The sequence below is a fragment of the Salmo salar genome, chromosome ssa06 (genome assembly GCF_905237065.1).
Source record: "Salmo salar chromosome ssa06, Ssal_v3.1, whole genome shotgun sequence".
NCBI classification, from domain to species: Eukaryota; Metazoa; Chordata; class Actinopteri; order Salmoniformes; family Salmonidae; genus Salmo; species Salmo salar.
In genome coordinates this window covers 62,526,993-62,546,835 of record NC_059447.1, presented here as the reverse complement: position 1 = coordinate 62,546,835, position 19,843 = coordinate 62,526,993, and the positions used below count along the sequence as shown (strand labels likewise).

The 19,843-nt window shown below is 41.7% G+C and overlaps 1 protein-coding gene across 5 annotated transcripts in view; it reads right to left on the bottom strand.

Moving 5' to 3' along the window:
- Nucleotides 1-19,843, bottom strand: part of LOC106607780 (protein FAM184A) — a 154,885-nt gene that overhangs the window by 18,580 nt on the left and 116,462 nt on the right. For all 5 annotated transcript variants that reach the window (XM_014205128.2, XM_014205127.2, XM_014205130.2 and 2 more), the window contains exons 12-13: nt 12,574-12,727; nt 11,583-11,710 (exon numbers count right to left, since the gene is read on the bottom strand). In XM_014205128.2, the coding sequence (XP_014060603.1) occupies nt 11,583-11,710; nt 12,574-12,727 (282 nt within the window). The remainder of the gene's footprint in view (nt 1-11,582; nt 11,711-12,573; nt 12,728-19,843) is intronic.

Genomic DNA, 19,843 nt, shown 5'->3' with positions numbered 1-19,843 from the left:
TTTAATTTCTGTGGCTGGCTGACACTTAGTTTGACAGCAGTGTGACTGGAGATGTGTAGAGGGTACAGTACAGTGGTAGAGGTCTGGGAATAGGAAGGCCTCAGCGAGGAGCTGATTAGAAGACAAGTCTACTGGCCTCGTGAGGCCTCTCTGAGCCCCAGCTCCCCAGTCTCTCTCTCTCTCTCTCTCTGCTTCCACAGGATTGTCCGTCTCTACAGTTCCAGAGCAGACTGATCAAAAGGCCAGCCAGAGCACAGCCTCATCATTAGCGTCTGGAAGCCACATACAGAGAGAGAGAGAGGAAGTGAGAGAGAGCTGAGTCACTAGAGGGAAGCAGTCAGATGCTGTCTGTGAAGCCGGAGTGATTGGAGGTACTGAGACCCTCACCCCCAAAACACCCCCCACCTCTCCGGGGCTACATCACATCACAAGGATGGGAGGTATCGAGCTGCTGCCATTAGTCCAAGAATTGCCACGAACCAGAGAGAGGTGAGTCACAATGGCAGCCTCCATAAATGATATGAGATCCAGTATACCTGTGGTTTGAATTCAAATCATACCCAGTACTGAAACAAAGCAGGAATAACTCCAGGGCCATTGATCCGCCATACAGGTTGACACTGAAACGTTATTGATGAGGAAACGTCTTTACAGATTAGGCTCTGTCATAGTAACTATGAGTCACGACCACTGAGGCGAGAGACCATCCTCATTCCCCACCCCAGCAGGCGCACACCTCCTCTAAACATCCCTATCTGCCCAACAATCTGGGAAAATAGAGGCATCTATCAAAGTTTGCAAACAGGCCGCGGCGTGTCTCCGCTAAAGAAAAATAGGTCCGCTGGTGATGAGGAGCCATTAGCGATGCATCAGTTGTTGGAGATGAATTGAGCATTTACAGGGCTGTGTAGGGTTTCATTAAGACTAGGTCTCATAGACAGACATTGTTTTGAGGAATCAGCCTCCGGGGACATCAGCGTGTGGACATGAACTTTCAGATACAGAAAAACATCAGGGCAAATATGACACAGACCTCTCGATGGCCGAAATGCACACGGGTGCGCACACACACACACACACACACACACACACACACACACACACACACACACACACACACACACACCACGCAGAGATAATATGTAGCTACCATGAGCAATGGAGTATAGAAAATAAACATTCTTCAGAGCCGTTTGTCTGTCAGAAGCCGAGCATTCGTCTGTGGGGAAAGCTGATCACTATCCCCAGCAAACGCAATTCTCCACACCGCAGACCAGGCCTGCTAATCTCACAGCTCATTAAACAAGCCGGCACCGTGCATCTCTCAGGGGCCACAATTATCGATAAGGCAACACAGCGCTCAGCGCGGGCCCCGCCGCCCGCCGAACCATCAACAGCTCAGCTCAGGAGTTATTTGTTAGATACATCTCTCCGTCTCCCAGAAAGAGGACGAGCAACACTTTGTACCTCTCTTCAAACGGCCCTCTCTCTATCTGCCGGGGCAGCTGGGCTGGAGAGACTGTTCAAAGGAAAACACCATGCTCGGCGTTGCTAAGGCTCTTTGATTAAGGCACATGTTCATTCTAAAGATCAGAGCTTTGCCATTTACTGGGTAAAACCACAACACCTCTATAAGAGACAACAGCAGCCGAACAGTCTAGGAAACATAACTGTGATTAGCAGATCTGTATAATTCAGGATGAATCAATGTACCGGGCAGTACGGGCATAATGCATTTAAATTATGGACGGCTCACGCGGGAGGGATGTCTCAGCGGCTGGGAAATCATGCAGCCGTATGGGACATAGACAGAGACAGGGCTGTGTCCTGATACGTCTGACTACTGAGCTGAACATAGACAGTTTGAAGGAGAGGGGGCTTTGAGAAGGTTGTTGGTTGATTGAGACAACACCAGGAAGCCTGTTTATGCCATGAGAGATGTCAGACGTACTAGTACTGTGGTGCTTGGATATGGCAGCCCTATAAGGGATGAGAAGAACAGGCCATGGTTCACTTCACACACACCTCCTGTTTTGTTTTCCAGGTATCCTCACATCATAACAGAAGGTATATTTCACAGACCTGGCAGTGTGGTGCCAGGACAACACCTCTCCCTCAATGTCAGCAAGACAAAGGAGCTGATCATGGACTACAGGAAAAGGCGGGCCGAACAGGCCCCCAGTTAAAATCGACGGGGCTGTAGTGGAGCGGGTCGAGAGTTTCAATTTCCTTGGTGTCCACATCACCAACGAACTATCATGGTCCAAACACACCAAGACAGTCGTGAAGAGGGCACGACAATATCTTTTCCCCCTCAGGAGACTGAAAAGATTTGGCATGGGTCCCTAGATCCTCAAAAAGTTATACAGCTGCATCATCGAGAGCATCCTGACCGGTTGCATCACCACCTGGTATGGTAACTGCTCGGCATCTGACCGCAAGGCGCTACAGAGGGTAGTGCGTACGGCCCAGTACATCACTGGGGCCAAGCTTCCTGCCATCCAGGACCTCTATATCAGGCAGTGTCAGAGGAAAGCCCTATAAATTGTCAGAGACTCCAGTCACCCAAGTCATAAACTGTTTTCTCTGCTACCGCACGGCAAGCGGTACCGGAGCGCCAAGTCTAGGACCAAAAGGCTCCTTAACAGCTTCTACCCCCAAGCCATAAGACTGCTGAACAATTAATCAAATGGCAACCAGAAACCCCCTTCCCCCTCCATTTGTTTTGTACACTGCTGCTACTCACTGTTTATTATCTATGCATAGTCACTTCACCCCTACTTACATGTACAAATTACCTTGACTAACCTGTACCCCCGCACATTGACTCGGTACCAGTACCTCCTGTATATACAGTTGAAGTCGGAAGTTTACATACGCCTTAGCCAAATACATTTAAACTCAGTTTTTCACAATTCCTGACATTTAATCCTAGTAAACATTCCCTGTCTTAGGTCAGTTAGGATCACCACTTTATTTTAAGAATGTGAAATGTCAGAATAATAGTAGAGAGAATTATTAATTTCAGCTTTCATTTCTTTCATCACATTCCCAGTGGGTCAGAAGTTTACATACACTCAATTAGTATTTGGTAGCGTTCCCTTTAAATTGTTTAACTTGGGTCAAACGTTTCAGGTAGCCTTCCACAAGCTTCCCAGAATAAGTTGGGTGAATTTTTTATTATTTTTGATTTTATTTCATTTTTAATTATTTATTTTATTGAATATTCAAAACATACAATATACCTGCAGTGACGCCGCTCAATAACTACATCATACCAGTCATCCAACAGATTCCCATTCAGAGCGACACACAGAAGCATCCAGGGTCAATGCCCTGCTCAATGCCCTGACCGATCTATCACCAGGTCAAAAAACATGAACCCGAACCCTCCAAGATCCCCCCACAGTTCCCCAATAGCGGTCCCGCAACCAATCGAGACACCTCCCACAGTCCCCCCCCCCAAGAAGAAAAAATTAATAAAAATACAATTAATTCCATTCCATTTGTGTGCATGTCTGGCACTATTACATGTATGTGTGTGTTCTTGTATGTGTTTATTTGAATGAGAGTGTGTGTATATGCACGTGTACAAACACCTGCACGGCATCAGCCTCAGGCAAACCTGCATTAGTTGTAAAAACACTGCCACTTAGTGTCATTCAAATGTACTTTTTATTATGTTTTTTTACTTTTATCTTTGACCATCATTCTCTCTCTCACACAGCAACTCCACTCCCACTTGTCTCCAATTCCACATACCAACCCTCAGCTTCCCTAAGCCCATCCCATCTATCTCTGCTGGCCAACCACTTCGGGTTTCTACGCAACACATATCTTTCATCTATGCTGTGATGTTTAATGTACAATTTCAATCTATCTAATCGAATAGAATCCACAGATTGCAAGTTGAAGATAAATACTTTTACTAAGAGTATTAGTATATTAGTAATTTACTGACCCGGTCTCTCCAGATCTCCTAACAGTACTATTTCTAGGGTCAATTTTAGATCAATGCTATGCATTTTCAGCCATTCCTGAACCTGAGACCAGAAACAGGCTACCTGAGGGCAATACCAAAATAAATGGTCTACTGATTCTGTATCCTCACAAAAAAATCTGCAGAGCTTCGATGATTTTATGCCCCTAATATTCAACATTTTGTTGGTGGCAAGAATTCTATATAATAATTTTTGCTGAAAAGCACGAAGTCTTGAATCTTGCGTTGTTTTATATATCAACTCATACACCCTGTACCATGGAATCGGTACAGCAAAAATTTCTTCCCAACTATTTTGCAATCTGTATGGCATAGTTGTCAACATCCTGGTCCTCAAATGAAACTGGTATACTTTCCTATTTCTGCTATTTTTATTCCTCCGCCAGTTTTGATCCTTTATATTGGGCAGACAGACCAGTTCCCTACCTCCTCCCGCTGCCACCTGCCTCCTCCATTTTTGGGGCAATGCTGTAATCAATTGGTTGAACTCTTGGATTGAGCAGACCTTTCCGTACAATTCTGATAACTCCACGAAGGACATAACTCTACCATTCCAATTTACAATATAATTTAAGAACAAAATACCCTTTTCAAACATCTTTCCCATAAATACAGGTATTTTATCAACCAGCACATGTGAGTTCAGCCATAATATTTGTTCCATCTTTTCAGGTGGATGAAATTGAAATTGTAGCCAGCTCTGCAATGGTTGTTTGAAAAAGAGAGATACTTTGAAAAAAGTATCATTTTCAATTAATCGAAAATGAGACATGGCAATCTGCACAAAAGCAAAAAGGCCATTTTTAAAACAATGGATGAGCTTTTCTTAGTAATCTACTTGAGAACCATTTAGGGTTCAAACAAAACTTTTGAATGACTGAAGCTTTTAGAGAGAGGTTTAGTGCTTTTATATTTAATAATCTCAACCCACACAATTCATATTCATTATATAGATAGGAATGTTCTATTTTGTCTGGTTTAGCATCCCAGATAAAGCAAAATATGATTTGCTCATATGATTTCAAAAACGAATCATCAGGAGTAGGCAGCGCCATAAGTAAGTGAGTAAACTGAGATATGACTAAGGAGTTAATCAGGGCAATTTTTCCATAAATAGACAAGTATTTACCTCTCCATGGTTGCAGGATCTGGTCTTTTTTTACAAGTTTTCTATTGAAATTCATTGTAGAGAGCTTATTTATATCTTTTGTGATATGAATACCAAGTATGTCTACTTCACCATCAGCCCATTTCATAGGTAAACTGCAGGGTAATGTAAAGGTTGTATTTTTTAAGGATCCAATACGTAATATTGTACACTTATCATAATTAGGTTTTAGTCCAGAGAGTACAGAAAAGTTATCTAGATCTTTAATGAGACATTGCAGGGATCTAGCCTGCGGACTTAATATAAAACTTGAGTCATCGGCATACATGGACACCTTTGTTTTTAAGCCTTGGATTTCTAATCCTCTAATGTTGTTATTGGATCTGATTTTAATAGCTAGCATTTCGATGGCCATAACGAATAGATATGGTGACAGCGGACACCCTTGTTTAACTCCTCTTGACAATTCAAAACTCTGAGAAGTAGCCGTTATTTACCATTTTACACCTGGGGTTGCTATACATTATTTTTACCCATTTTATAAGAGAATTACCGAAATTGAAAAAAATACAGGCATTTATAAATAAAATCCAGTCTTACTTTATCAAATGCCTTTTCAAAATCTGCTATAAATACCATTCCTGGCTTCTTATATGTTTCATGATGTTCTATTATTTCTAGTAGTTGTCGTATGTTATCTCCAATGTATCATCCATGTAAAAAACCTGTCTGATCAGGATGAACAATACCTGGTAAAACCCTTTTAAATCTGAGTGCTAGTATTTTTGCATCACAACATTGAAGTGTTAGGGGCCTCCAGTTTTTTTTTAGATAGACTGGGTCTTTATATTTGCCATCTGGGTCTTGTTTTAATAATAGAGAAATCAAACCTTCCTGCGGAGTACCTGACAGACTACCATTTCTATAGGAGTAGTTAAAACAATCTAACAATGGAGATTTTAGTATATCCACAAATACTTCATATACCTCTACCGGTATGCCATCAAGCCCTGGGGTTTTTCCAGACTGAAAGGATTTAATAGCCTCAAAAAGTTCTCCCTCTGTAACTTGGCCTTCGCACTGATCTTTCTGTACATGTGTTCATTTTAAATTTTTTATATTATTTGGAAAGAATTCCTTACCATAATCTTCATTCAGTGGGAAAGGATGAGACGGAAAAGAAAACATGCCTAAAATAATTTGCTTCCTCTTTTAAAATATCCTTCGGAGAATCATAGATGACTCCGTCTTCAGTAATGAGTTTCTGCAAATTCTTTTTGTTAGCGCTCCTGTATTGGAGATTCAGGAAGAATTTTGTGCATTTTTCTCCATATTCCATCCAGTTTTCTTTGTTTTTGTAATAGATTACATTAGATCGTTCTTGAATAAGCTCCTCAAGTTCTTTTTGTTTTTCCTCTAACTTATTTTGTATCTCTGTAGTATCGTTTTTATTGCCATCTACCCCTACTATTAGTTCAGGGATTTCCCTTGTTAGTCTTGTCTCTTTAGCCAGAAACTGCTTTTTTTATTATTGATGAATATTGAATTGAATGACCACTGAAGGTACATTTAAAGGTATCCCAAACAATAAGGGGATTTGCTGAACCTATATTATACTGGGAAAATTCAGTTATAAATAATTTTGTCTTAGTTAAAAATAAGTTGCTAAATTGCTATCTGACCCTAAACAGAGAATATGAATTGTCTGATTATCTCTACTCTGTCAGAGATACGAAGCAGAGGCAGATCCTTACCAAGTTCAGGCTGAGTGACCAATTCCTCCAGTAAACTTTGATTACATTTCCAATATCCCCGTCCACGTGGAAAATCTATAAGAGTTATGTGAATGCCAATTAGATGATGATCCGATCGCATTCTGTCTCATATTAAAACTTTTTTAACCTTTGATGCAAGAGAGAAAGAGACAAGAAAGTAGTCAAGACGACTAGCTTGATTAAGTCTCCTCCATGTATATCTCACTAGGTCTGGGTTTTTTAGTCTCCAAATATCCACTATTTCTAATGTGTCCATAATATTTCTGATTTCCTTAAGGGCACGGTGATGATAGTTTGTAGAGTGATTACCTTTATGGTCCATTGAGGTACTTAACACTGTGTTATAGTATCCCACCATTAATGATTAGATCATTTGTTGCCTGTAAATTCAATAAATTGATATAAATGTTTTCGAACAAGTGTGGATCATCCTGATTTGGACCATATAGATCAATGAGCCAAATCTCTTTTTCGTCCACTTTCATATTCAAAAGGATCCACCTTCCTTGCGAATCATTTCTGACTATTTGCACATTCAGATCGAAATTTTTGTTAATTAATATCATCACACCCTTTGAGTTCCTTTGTCCATGACAGAAAATTATTTCACCACCCCATTCCTTTTTCCACGCAACTTCATCTAAGGATGTAGAGTGAGTTTCCTGTAAACAGTATATGTTATATTCCTTTTCTTTTAGCCACGTAAAGACTGATCTTCTTTTTTTCTAATCTGCTAAACCGTTACAATTATAACTGGCTATACTTATTTCACCCCTTACCATAACTAGATACTATTCTCAGGCTAAATTGACCATAATAAGTGCTTGTAAAGTTACCGCCATCAGAGGTATTATGACGGTCAAAACTAGAGCTTTCAAATGTCTGATATTTAGAATTCAAGAAATAGGTTCTAGCAATATTTGTTTTATTCCCTTGCCTGTTTGCCTGTGAGCCAATGCCACAGATGTTAGAAAATTGAGACAAGATATTATGTGTGTAGCAAATCTGAGTAGGTTGATGTGTATGATATTGGATGTGATATAAGAGAGAGAGTGTGTATGATGTCTGTATAAGAGTAAGACTATAATGTGTGATGTGAAAATAAATAATAACTCTGCCAATTTGCATGGTTGAGTGTCTATGTGTGCAACATATAGTGCGTATAGCCTTAATATTCATGATGATAATTGTAATCCATATCGTATCACCATCATAGTTGCATCATAATTACTTTTAACATAATTGAAAAACACATCCCAGCATTTTCATAGCAACTGACATTTCACATGATCATGAAAGAGACCTTACATTACTCTAGAGATGGCTTCACTACAGTACAAATGTATTCCATACAATATGTTATTATTCCCCAATGCCCCTATTCTAATATCTTCCCCTTGCTTGTTGTAAACATATATAAACTTGTAGACAAATAGACAAACAATAAACACATAAAATTATAAAACAGTTCTCGACAATAGAAAGAGAGGGAGAAAAGAGAAGAGAAGAGAGAGAGAAGAGAGCGAGATCAGGTGTGTGTTTGTATGTACAAGTCCGTATGTGTAAGCAAGCATGTAATTGAGTACGTGTGTGTTCATATCCACTTCATAATGTTCAGATATTTTTACAGTTCCCATACCTTCTTTTTTTCGTAAACTGAAGTCCCTGTAGAATTTAGTACAGCCACGGTGTTATGGAGCTGTCTTGGAATAGCTGTCCATCTACAAAGAGTTTGTCCACAATGATAAAGGCATGCCTACCATCCTTCCTTTGTTGTCTTTGTACCAGATACAGGTGAATTTTGGCCCAATCCTCCTGACAGAGCTGGTGTAACTGAGTCAGGTTTGTAGGCCTCCTTGCTCGCACATGCCTTTTCAGTTCTGCACACAAATTGTCTATGGGATTGAGGTCAGGGCTTTGTGATGGCCACTCCAATACCTTGACTTTGTTGTCCTTAAGCCATTTTGCCACAACTTTGGAAGTATGCTTGGGGTCATTGTCCATTTGGAAGACCCATTTGGGACCAAGCTTTAACTTCCTGACTGATATCTTGAGATGTTGCTTCAATATATCCACATAATTTTCCTTCCACATGATGCCATCTATTTTGTGAAGTGCACCAGAGGACATTTGTCCAAAAAGTACGATCTTTGTCCCCATGTGCAGTAGCAAACCGTAGTCTGTCTTTTTTATGGCGGTTTTGGAGCAGTGGCTTCTTCCTTGCTGAGCGGCCTTTCAGGTTATGTCGATATAGGACTCGTTTTACTGTGGATATAGATACTTTTGTACTTGTTTCCTCCAGCATCTTCACAAGGTCCTTTGCTATTGTTCTGGGATTGATTTGCACTTTTCGCACCAAGTACGTTAATCTCTAGGAGACAGAACACGTCTCCTTCCTGAGCGGTATGACAGCAGCGTGGTCCCATGGTGTTTATACTTGCGTACTATTGTTTGTACAGATGAACGTGGTACCTTCAGGTGTTTTGAAATTGCTCCTAAGGATGAACCAGACTGGAGGTCTATAATTTTCTGAGGTCTTGGCTGATTTCTTTTGATTTCCCCATGATGTCAAGCAAAGAGGCACTGAGTTTGAAGGTAGGCCTTGAAATACATCCACAGGTACACCTCCAATTGACTCAAATGATGTCAATTAGCCTATCAGAAGCTTCTAAAGCCATGACACCATTTTCTGGAATTTTCCAAGCTGTTTAAAGGCACAGTCAACTTAGTGTATGTAAACTTCTGACCCACTGGAATTGTGATACAGTGAATTATAAGTGAAATAATCTGTTTGTAAACAATTGTTGGAAAAACCACTTGTGTCATGCACAAAGTAGAAGTTCTAACCGACTTGCCAAAACTATAAATACAATAACTGTAAGTATTTCAAGGTAAGGTCTACACTTGTATTTGGCGCATGTGACAAAACGTTTGATTTGATTTTGATTTGACATTGAAATAGCCTAAATTGAAAAAAGAAATGCTTTGCTGCCAGTGCCATTTTCATCTCCATAGGAAAAACTAAAACAAAACAAAAACCCTGTCGTAACCCTGACATAATAGCCTGCTTCTGTTGTGATAAAGGTCTGCCTGTCCTGATATGTCTGACTACTGAGCTGAACACAGACAATTTGAAGGAGAGGGGGCTTAGAGAAGGTTGTTGGTTGATTGAGACACCACCAGGAAGCCTGTTTATGCCATGAGAGATGTCAGACATCCAAGCACCATAGTACTAGTACATGGCAGCCCTATAAGGGATGAGAAGAACAGGCCATGGTTCACTTCACACACACCTCTCAGGGGCAAAGACCAGGCAGGGCATTTCATATGCATTTTGGGATATGCATTGCTGTCTAATACAAGCGAGAATCACGCCTCAAAGACCTCAATATATTTCCTGTTTTGTTTTCCAGGTATCCTCGCATCGTAACATGTGGTGGATCTCACATTGAAATAGCTTACAGTAAAAAAAATTTGGCTTTGCTGCCAGTGCTATGTTCATGTCCATAGGAAACACTAAAACAAAACCCCTGCCATAACCCTGCCATATTAGCCTGCTTCTGTTGTGATAGGGGCCTGTCTGCGGTAATAGGTTTAGATGATTACTGTGTCACGGTGGAAAGCGAAGCCGTTTGCACTGGAGTAGGTACCCTGGCTCGTTGACCTCATTTTATTTGGCAAGTAGAACTGTGTTTGCCTTGTAACCTTCCTGAAGACTGACTAGCGTAGAAGTAGGTCCCCTCAGAAACAGCTGTGTGCTGAACATCTCGCCATGGCCATGACAGAGGACCCAGGGGCGTTAAACTTCATTTCAGTGATTTATATCCGAGATGAAGGGCACCGTTGTCAGAAGATGGGGCGGCTGGGAGTGCAAGTATTATGTCAAGTACATCTACTGCTCTCTAACTGACACATCAGCTGAGTCCAGCCTCTCCTGTGTGTATTACTGTCTTTTAACCTGCTAATACTGTCAGCTGCGGCATAGCTATTGTTGACGTACAGTACACAATAGTTTAGCTCTTTGTTTCTGAGAACATGGCCTGTGTTAGTGATAGAAAGCACCCTGTTTTGTTGCAGAACGTGGAGGAATAGGGAGCAAACGGATGATGTGTTCAGCACAATACTTGTGCATAGCCTCTTGCTGTAGAGTGTGTGTGTGTGTGTGTGTGTGTGTGTGCTTTGCATGCGTGTGGGAGGGAAGGAAAGCTGTCGCTTGTTCTTTCTCTAGAGGCCAGCACCCCAGTTCCCAACACACTGATGACACTTGCTCAAGCCATATCCGACAAGCCACACAGCTATTCAGTTGTGTGAATACATACAAGCAACAGAAGCCAGAGTGAGGAGAAAAGAGGGCGGTTGCCAAGGGAGATCTATGTATTCTATGGCCATTAGTGCCAAAGCTTTTCAGTCTGCACAATTAAAGGCACTGAAGGATTATTTCGATTCTAAAGTGTGTATGTGCATATACTCTTTCATATACGCTTTGAATAGAATTATCTATCCTCATGCGTTGAGCTAACGTCTAGCCTCATTGTTAAGCCACTATATTTTCCCTGCTGTTAGGGGAAAATACAACGCTGTTCATGGCCAATATCCAATTATACTGTAATACAAACTAATGCTGGCCCATCGTATTGTTACCATTATTTCTGTTAGCTAAGTGATATGTGGAATGCCAGTATGTCCCGGGGAGTCTGACCTGCATCCGGCTGTTCTCCAGTGCATTCTCCAGCTCTAGTTTGGCTGCAGCTGTCTCCTGCTGGTGGGTCTGCCGTAGCTGTTCTATGGCCGAGGCGTGGAGGTGGTTGAGCTCCGAGCGCAGAGAGGCTAGGAACCAGATAGAGAGAGGCAGACCGGGTCCTTAGGGAGTTCCCCTCTATTTACCACACAATAGGACAGGCCACCATGGCTAATTAAAAAACCATTCATCATACAGTACATCCCCTACCTCTAACAAGCTACGTGATGGAATGTTCCAGCGTTGACCTTGATTCCTACAGGGAGGAGTGTGGGGCTGTTGTTCAGCAGCACTGTGTGGTTTAGTGTCCAATGGTTTTTCTGAGGGCTGCAAGTGTAGCATTTACCTAGCATGGTCCCCTATTACTACATATAGTATGATCCTTCCCTCTGAAGGTCCTTACTCAGGGCTCTAGCCTTGTCTTACCCAGCATGGTCCCCTATTACTACATATAGTATGATCCTTCCCTCTGAAGGTCCTTAATCAGGGCTCTAGCCTCGTCTTACCCAGCATGGTCCCCTATTACTACATATAGTATGATCCTTCCCTCTGAAGGTCCTTAATCAGGGCTCTAGCCTTGTCTTACCCAGCATGGTCCCCTATTACTACATACAGTATAATCCTTCCCTCTGGAGGTCCTTACTCAGGGCTCTAGCCTTGTCTTACCCAGCATGGTCCCCTATTACTACATATAGTATGATCCTTCCCTCTGGAGGTCCTTACTCAGGGCTCTAGCCTTGTCTTACCCAGCATGGTCCCCTATTACTACATACAGTATGATCCTTCCCTCTGGAGGTCCTTACTCAGGGCTCTAGCCTCGGCTTACCCAGCATGGCCCTCCTTATTAGGTGTGTCTCCCTCCCTGCCAGGGCCCTTAACCCAGTGTGAGACCCTGTGACCATTCCCCATCAGGCCCTAACCCAGCCTGGCTCTTACCCAGCATGGCTCTTACCCAGCATGGCTTTGCCCTCGTCCTCCAGCTCGAAGCGTAGTGTCTGCAGCTCCTGCTCCGACTGCTGTTTGAGAGTCTCGATGCTGTGTCTGTGGGCCTCTCTCACAGACTGGAGCTCCATGTGGTGCTGCTGCCGCAGACGCTGCTCCAGCTCCTACACGCAGGGGTCAAAGGTCATGAGTGACACACAGGTTTAGGACAAACATATGACATAGCAATTATTTTCTAGAACCTTCTGGCACATATAACCGGTTTTCACCTAGTTGATGATGCTGGTTAACCAGAACAAATAACCATTATGTTCATCCCTAGTAGGAATGGTCTGAAACGTATACGAAGAGTTCAGATGGTCAAGACAAAGAGGCACTGATCAGTTTGGGAGAATCTGGTAACAGCATCAGTTTAACTCAACCAGTACGTTGCTGTGGGACTAAGTGTAGTTCAGTAACATAAGGACTGGGAGTTACTCAGGCAGTGGCATGGCACCAAGGATGGCTAAAGGGGAAACTTTCGCATGGAGCCAAAATACATATTTTAGACGCTACTGCTGATCACGTTGGAATTATTTTACAATCAATGAGCACTTAAGCATATCATCAGTAGCTTGATGCGGCTATTGGAAGGCTGCCCTATGTTTTCCAGCAACAGCGAGCAGAGGCAAACAGCACACAATACACCACTCCAAACTCAATTGAGAAGATAGAGCCGTTAACATGGCGAGGACACAGTCAAAACCTCACAAAAACACCTCTCATATAACACTAAAATCTCTTGAGAGAAGAGACAGAGTGAAAGAGAGAAAGGAGAGAGTAGTGAGAACAGAAAGAGAGAGACAGAGAAAAAGAGAGAGGCAGAGAGAGAGAGAGTGATAGCGGCTAAATCTAACTACAAACACAGACTTGTCCAACTGGCAAGGAAATAGCTGAATGGTAATGTGATGGAAATTTTATACATATGCTTTTCTTGTAACTCATTTCTGTGTTCTATTCATGTGCTGTTCTAATAACAATTTTTTGTGTTCATGCAAGTGACTGATTGAACGAATCCTCACTTATCAGTATCTGCAATTTGGCAGTACGCCAAGACCTTCTTTTGAGAACAAAAGATTTCTCCGTTTCAAGGTCTCAGCTTAGAGAGGAGAAGCCTCGTGAGGTGTTGGTCTGTCACATGTTATGAACCAGTATTGGTCGGTCACATGAATGAAACAAAACGGTAATGATGAATGAATTATGCTAAATCATGCAAATATAACTTGTCTATGTATAGCTGTATATAAAACAACTGCCGGGACTGCCCCAGCAGACATTCTGACAGACGTTCACTGTGGTGCATAAAGTTTGTTGGAACCTCTCCAGCGCGCTGACAATAAACAATGATTCATTTAGGATTGACTTCGAGTGTCCCTGTGTAAGAATTTCCATGACAGGAACATCCAATAGACACGACACCAGAATGATAGGGATCAAACAAGATTAGAGATTAAGATGGAAATAGAAATTGAACAGTGCATTTCAATCAACATATGACTTGTATAAGACCAAATCAAATAAGCCTAAAAGAGTAGGCTTGGGCTATATGCCATTTGTACCATATACCGACAGTATGATTTTCAATACCGTATAAAAAAATAAGAAAAACGGTATAATAACAATAATTGTTGTTGTTTTTTCGGGGTTGGGAGAGCTGCCTCGCGAGAGCTGCAGGGTTGCATGCTACGCCACAGTTTATAACTATAAATTAAGTATAACTGCAAGAAACGTAAGATGTGTCAAATAAATGATATCCAGCTCAGGGCTCCAGCTATGCATCTGGTTTGCTAACTTGCTAGCTAAGTGGCTAGATGTCAAGGTCAAGTTTCTTGGTTACTGCAGAGACATTCAATCCCCTCCTGGATGAAGATCCCTGTTTGCTTTTTGAAACGTGGAAATAGTGCCCCTTGTGTGCACTTCCAGTAATACGGTATACCCAGGAATGGTACAGAAACGGTATGATGGTCTGAAAAAGAATAAATCAGTGGTGACATGATGTTGCAATGATTCTGATTGTTGAATGCCATACAACAGTTAGTGGTTGAGCCCCATCAGTGAGAAGCATGTGCGTGTGTGTGTGCACAGTGCCTTGCAAAAGTATTTGGACCCCTTGGATTTCTTCACATTTTATTGTGTTACAAAGTGGGATTAACATTTATTTAATTGCAATTATTTTGTCAACAATCTACACAAAATACTCTGACGTCAAAGTGGAAGAAAAATTTGAACACTTTTTAAGATGAACAAAAATGTAATAACTCAAATATAGTCGTTGCATAAGTATTCAGCTCCCTGAGTCAATACATGTAAGAAACACCTTTGGCCTTGATTACAGCTGTGAGTTTTTCAAGCTCTGTCAAGATGTTGGGGATCATGTCAATTTTCAAGTCTTGCCATAGATTTCTAAGCAGATTTAAGTGAACACTAACTTGGCCACTCAGGACCATTCACTGTCCTCTTGGTAAGCAACTCCAGTGTAGATTTGGCATTGTGTTATAGGTTATTGTCCTGCTGAAAGGTGAATTCCTCTCCCAGTTTGAAGCAGGTTTTCCTCTAGGATTTTGCCTGTACTTAGCCCCATCCCGTTTCTTTTTATCCTGAGAAACTCCCCAGCATTTTCCGTCAAGCATACCCATACAGTACCATAATGCAGCCATCACAATGCTTGAAAATAAGGAGGTAGTTACTCAGTGATGTGTTGGATTTGCCCCAAACATAAGGCTTTGATTTAGGCCAAAAAGTGTATTCCTTTGCTGTGTTTTTATGCAGTATTACTTCAGTGTCTTGGAATATTCTGTATAATTTGTATTCTTCTTTTCACTCTGTTATTTAGGTCATTATTGTGGACACACTACAATGCTGTTGATCCATCCTTTGTTTTCTCCCATCACAGCCATTTAATAACTCAGTAGCTGTTTTAAAATCACCAATGGCCTCATGGTGACATCCTTCAGCAGCTTCATTCCTGTCCTATGTTCAGAAGGTCTGCTGTATCTTTGATGTGTCTGGGTGGTTTAACACATAATCCACAGGATAATTCTTAAAGAGATATTCAATGTCTGATTTGTTATTTTTACCCATCATTGTCCTTCTTTATGAGGCTTTTGAAAAAGCTTCCTGGTCTTTGTAGTTGAATCTGTCCTTGAAATTCAATACTTGACAGAGGGGCCTTAAAGATGCTGTATGTATGGAGGTCAGAGGAAGGGTTAGTCATTCAAAAATCATGTCAACCCCTTTTATTTCACACAGAGTGAGTCCATGTGATTTGTTAAGCCAAATTTTGGTCCTGAACTACGTTAGGCTTGCCTAAACAAAGGGACTGAATACTTGTGCAACGACTATATTTTAGTTATACATTTTTTATTTATCCCAAAAATGGTATTTTCTTGCACTTTGACATCAGAGTATTTTGTGTAGATTGATGACAAAAAATGACAGCTAAATCAATTTTAACCCCACTTTGTAACACAATACAATGTGAAGAAATCTAAGGGCTCTGTGACAAGGTTTTTGTTGTTTTGAAACTGTACTCCAGCACGTTGGATTTGAAATGATACAATAACTATGGCATCAAAATGCTGACTGTCAGCTTTAATGTGAGGGTATTTTCATCCATATCGGATGAACCGTTTAGAAATTACAGCACTATTTTAACGTAGTCCCTCCATTTTAGGGGACCAAAAGTATGGGGACAAATTCACTTATGTGTATTAACGTAGTCAAAAGTTTAGTATTTGGTCCCAGATTCCTAGCACACAATGATTACGTCAAGCTTGTGACTGTAAAAACTTGTTGGATACATTTGCTGTTTGTTTTGGTTGTGTTTCAGATTATTTTGTGCCCAATATATGTGTCATTTTGGAGTCACTTTTATTGTACATAAGAATAGAACATGTTTCTAAACAATTTTAAATTAATGTTCAGACCCTTTACTCATTACTTTGTTGAAGCACCTTTGGTAGCAATTACAGCCTTGAGTCTTCTTGGGTATTACGCGACAAGCTTTGCACACCTGTATTTGGGGAGTTTCTCCCATTCTTCTCTGAAGATGCTCTGTCAGGTTGGATGGGGAGCGTTGCTGCACAGCTATTTTCAGGTCTCTCCATAGATGCTCGATCGGTTTCAAGTCCGGGCTCTGGCTGGGCCACTCAAGGACATTCAGAGACTTGTCCGGAAGCCACTCCTGCGTTGTTTTGGCTGTGTGCTTGGGGTCGTTGTCCTGTTGGAACGTGAACCTTCGCCGCAGTCTGAGGTCTGGAGTGCTATGGAGCAGGTTTTCATCAAGGATCTCCCTGTACTTTGCTCCGCTCATCTTTGCTTCAATCCTGACTAGTCTCCCAGTCCATGCCACTGAAAAACATCTCCACAGCATGATGCTGCCACCACCATGCATGAGCAGTGCCAGATTTCCTCCAGATGTGACGCTTGGCATTCAAGCCAAACCGTTCAATTTTGGTTTCATCAGACCAGCGAATCTTGTTTCTCATGGTCTGAGAGTCCTTTAGGTTCCTTTTGGCAAACTCCAACCGGGCTGTCAAGTGCCTTTTACTGAGGGGTGGCTTCTGTTTGGCCACTCCACCATAAAGGTCTGATTGGTGGTGTGCTGCAGAGATGGGAGAACCTTCCTGAAGGACAACCATCTCCACAGAGGAACTCTGGAGCTCTGTCGGGTTCTTGGTCACCTCCCTGACCAAGGTTCTTGTCCCCCGATTGCTCAGTTTGGCCGGGCGGCCAGCTCTAGGAAGTGTTGGTGGTTCCAAACTTCTTCCATTTAAGAATTTTGGAGGCCACTGTGTTCTTGGGGACCTTCAATGCTGCAGAAATGTGTTGGTACCCTTCCCCAGATCTGTGCCTCGACACAATTCTGTCTCGGAGCTCTACGGACAATACCTTCGACCTCATGGCTTGAGTTTTGCTCTGACATGCACTGTCAACTGTGGGGCCTTATATAGACAGGTGTGTGCCTTTCCAAATCATGTCCAATCAATTGAATTTACCACAGGTGGCCTCCAATCAAGTTGTAGAAACATCTCAAGGATGATCAGTGGAAACAGGATGTACCTAAGCTCAATTTCAAGTCTCATAGCAAAGGGTCTGAATACTTATGTAAATAAGGTATTTCTGCTTTTTTTATTTTATTTCTAAAAACCTGTTATCGCTTTGCCATTATGGGGTATTATGTGTAGATTGATTAAATAAATTAAAATCTCAGCAATTTTAGAATAAGGCTGTAACGTAACAGAATGTGAAAAAAATCAAGGGGTCTGAATACTTTCCAAAGGCACTTTAGATGTGAATTGTTAGCCGGTGGGCCGTGCATTGTGTTTGTGCATTAGCCAACTCCTCTGTGTGTTTGTTAATGTATAGCTTGGCAATGATAGAGGAGCTGGCTACAGTACATGGTATGAGACTAGGCTAGTTCATTTTCTATATCTTTTCTCTCAGGTCTAAAAACCTGCGTCTGTTAAGTGTGTGCACGCACACATCGGGAAGTTTGTCAATCTTAACTCCATTGCAGTCAGTCAATATTCATGAATTCGCTGTTAGAAACACATGTAGCGGGAGAGAGCCTATTTCATTGTGTGCCTATTCATTCAGCTGATACTGTGTAAGCCTGGGCACGAATGAAAAATAAGAAAAGATTGAATGGCGCAAAGTCTATAGCTTGAAAGAACCTCAAGAGACACTGTATTTTACGTGTTCATACCTCGAACTGGGCGATTTGTTTGAAATCGCGACACCGTGAAAAAGGAGCTCCTAGTTTGGATGTTAAAGTATGTGTGGAGAAGATTTGTAAGCGTTTTAATTAGCCTTGTATAACAGTGCCTGCCATGTCAATAGATCATATCAGTGGATATGTGTTCCCACTGTAGGCAAGGTGAAACTGGATTTGTCCCTAATGCCTCAAACAAGACAATTCAGTTTGCTTTGCTAACACTCTAAATGCCTTTGTCCTCATAAAATGTGTCTCGAACAAACTAAACCCTTAATACATTTACCCCTGTAAAGGTTTATACATTTTAGAACAACTTTGAGTCAACCTAGCCCCTATTCAAGAGCGAACAGCTATTGAGATAAATGTGTTCCTTAGGGTGTGGTATATTTTTTTTATTAGCAGACATGAAAGACTTTTCTGCCCATTCAATCACCGATGACTCATGGGTCTTTTGCTTTTAATCCAATCTGTGGCTGGAGAGGTGAGACAGAATGCTTGGGGACATTGAGTCAGCTTTGCACAACGCCTGCATGAGCCCTTAACATAAATTCCATCCAAGGGTTTTTGAATGTCAAAAGAAGCCTCAGAGTAAGGTTGAATGTATTTCAAAATGTCCTTGACTGTATAACGGAATGTTAAGTGCAGAAAAACGCATTTCTTCCCTTTTCTTTGGAAGGAAACGTTCAGTGTTAGGCGAAAAAGTCAATGTCTTAATATTTTTCAGAAGTCTATATTTTCATGTATTGGGTATGTCGGGATTGGTAAATGAGTTCTGATTCATACTTCAACCTTCATTATGAAATGCCCAGACTAGTATTGAGATGTCAGTGTTTTGGGGTAGAGTCAGTCAGTCTGTTATATATAAAGATGGAGAGAGGGGCATATCTGTTGTGCCAAAAAGTGGTACCCGCTCTTCGGCTATCAGTGTTTCATTCTCGTGAGGAGCAAATGCAGCCTTCTCCAGCTAAGATTGTGCCACAGTGAACCCAGCAGCCCGGCTGCATTTACATATCAAACACCAGTGAATAACGAACAGAACCCATCACCTTGCTGTTCTAGACCTTCACAGTTTGCCCATGTATGAGCCTGGCTGGCAGTCCGCCTTTCAAGCACGAACCCATGCAACTAAACGTATGACACGCGCTGATCGATATAGCTACCTCTCGCTACACAACTCACTCTCATGTCCTATAAAGAGCTTTAGGAGCAGAGAGGCTGATTTAAAAAGATCTGGATCTGAGCATGAAGCTAATGCTAACACTGGGACTCCTGGATGACTGGCTTATGGATCAGAGTTATTGCCCCCGGCTGTGCTGACAGCAAACTCATCACCATCTGAATTACTATTACACAGATGCCTCGCCAGATTCCTCAGACGTTCCCATACTATTACATTACTGCACTACATTACTCATAAGCTGCTGTAAAGATTCCCTGGAACAATATTAACTGTGTTGCATCGTAATTCCATCAAGAACTATGCTGCTGCTGCTCCGTAGCCTATTCGTTTTAAAGTGAAAGGAAC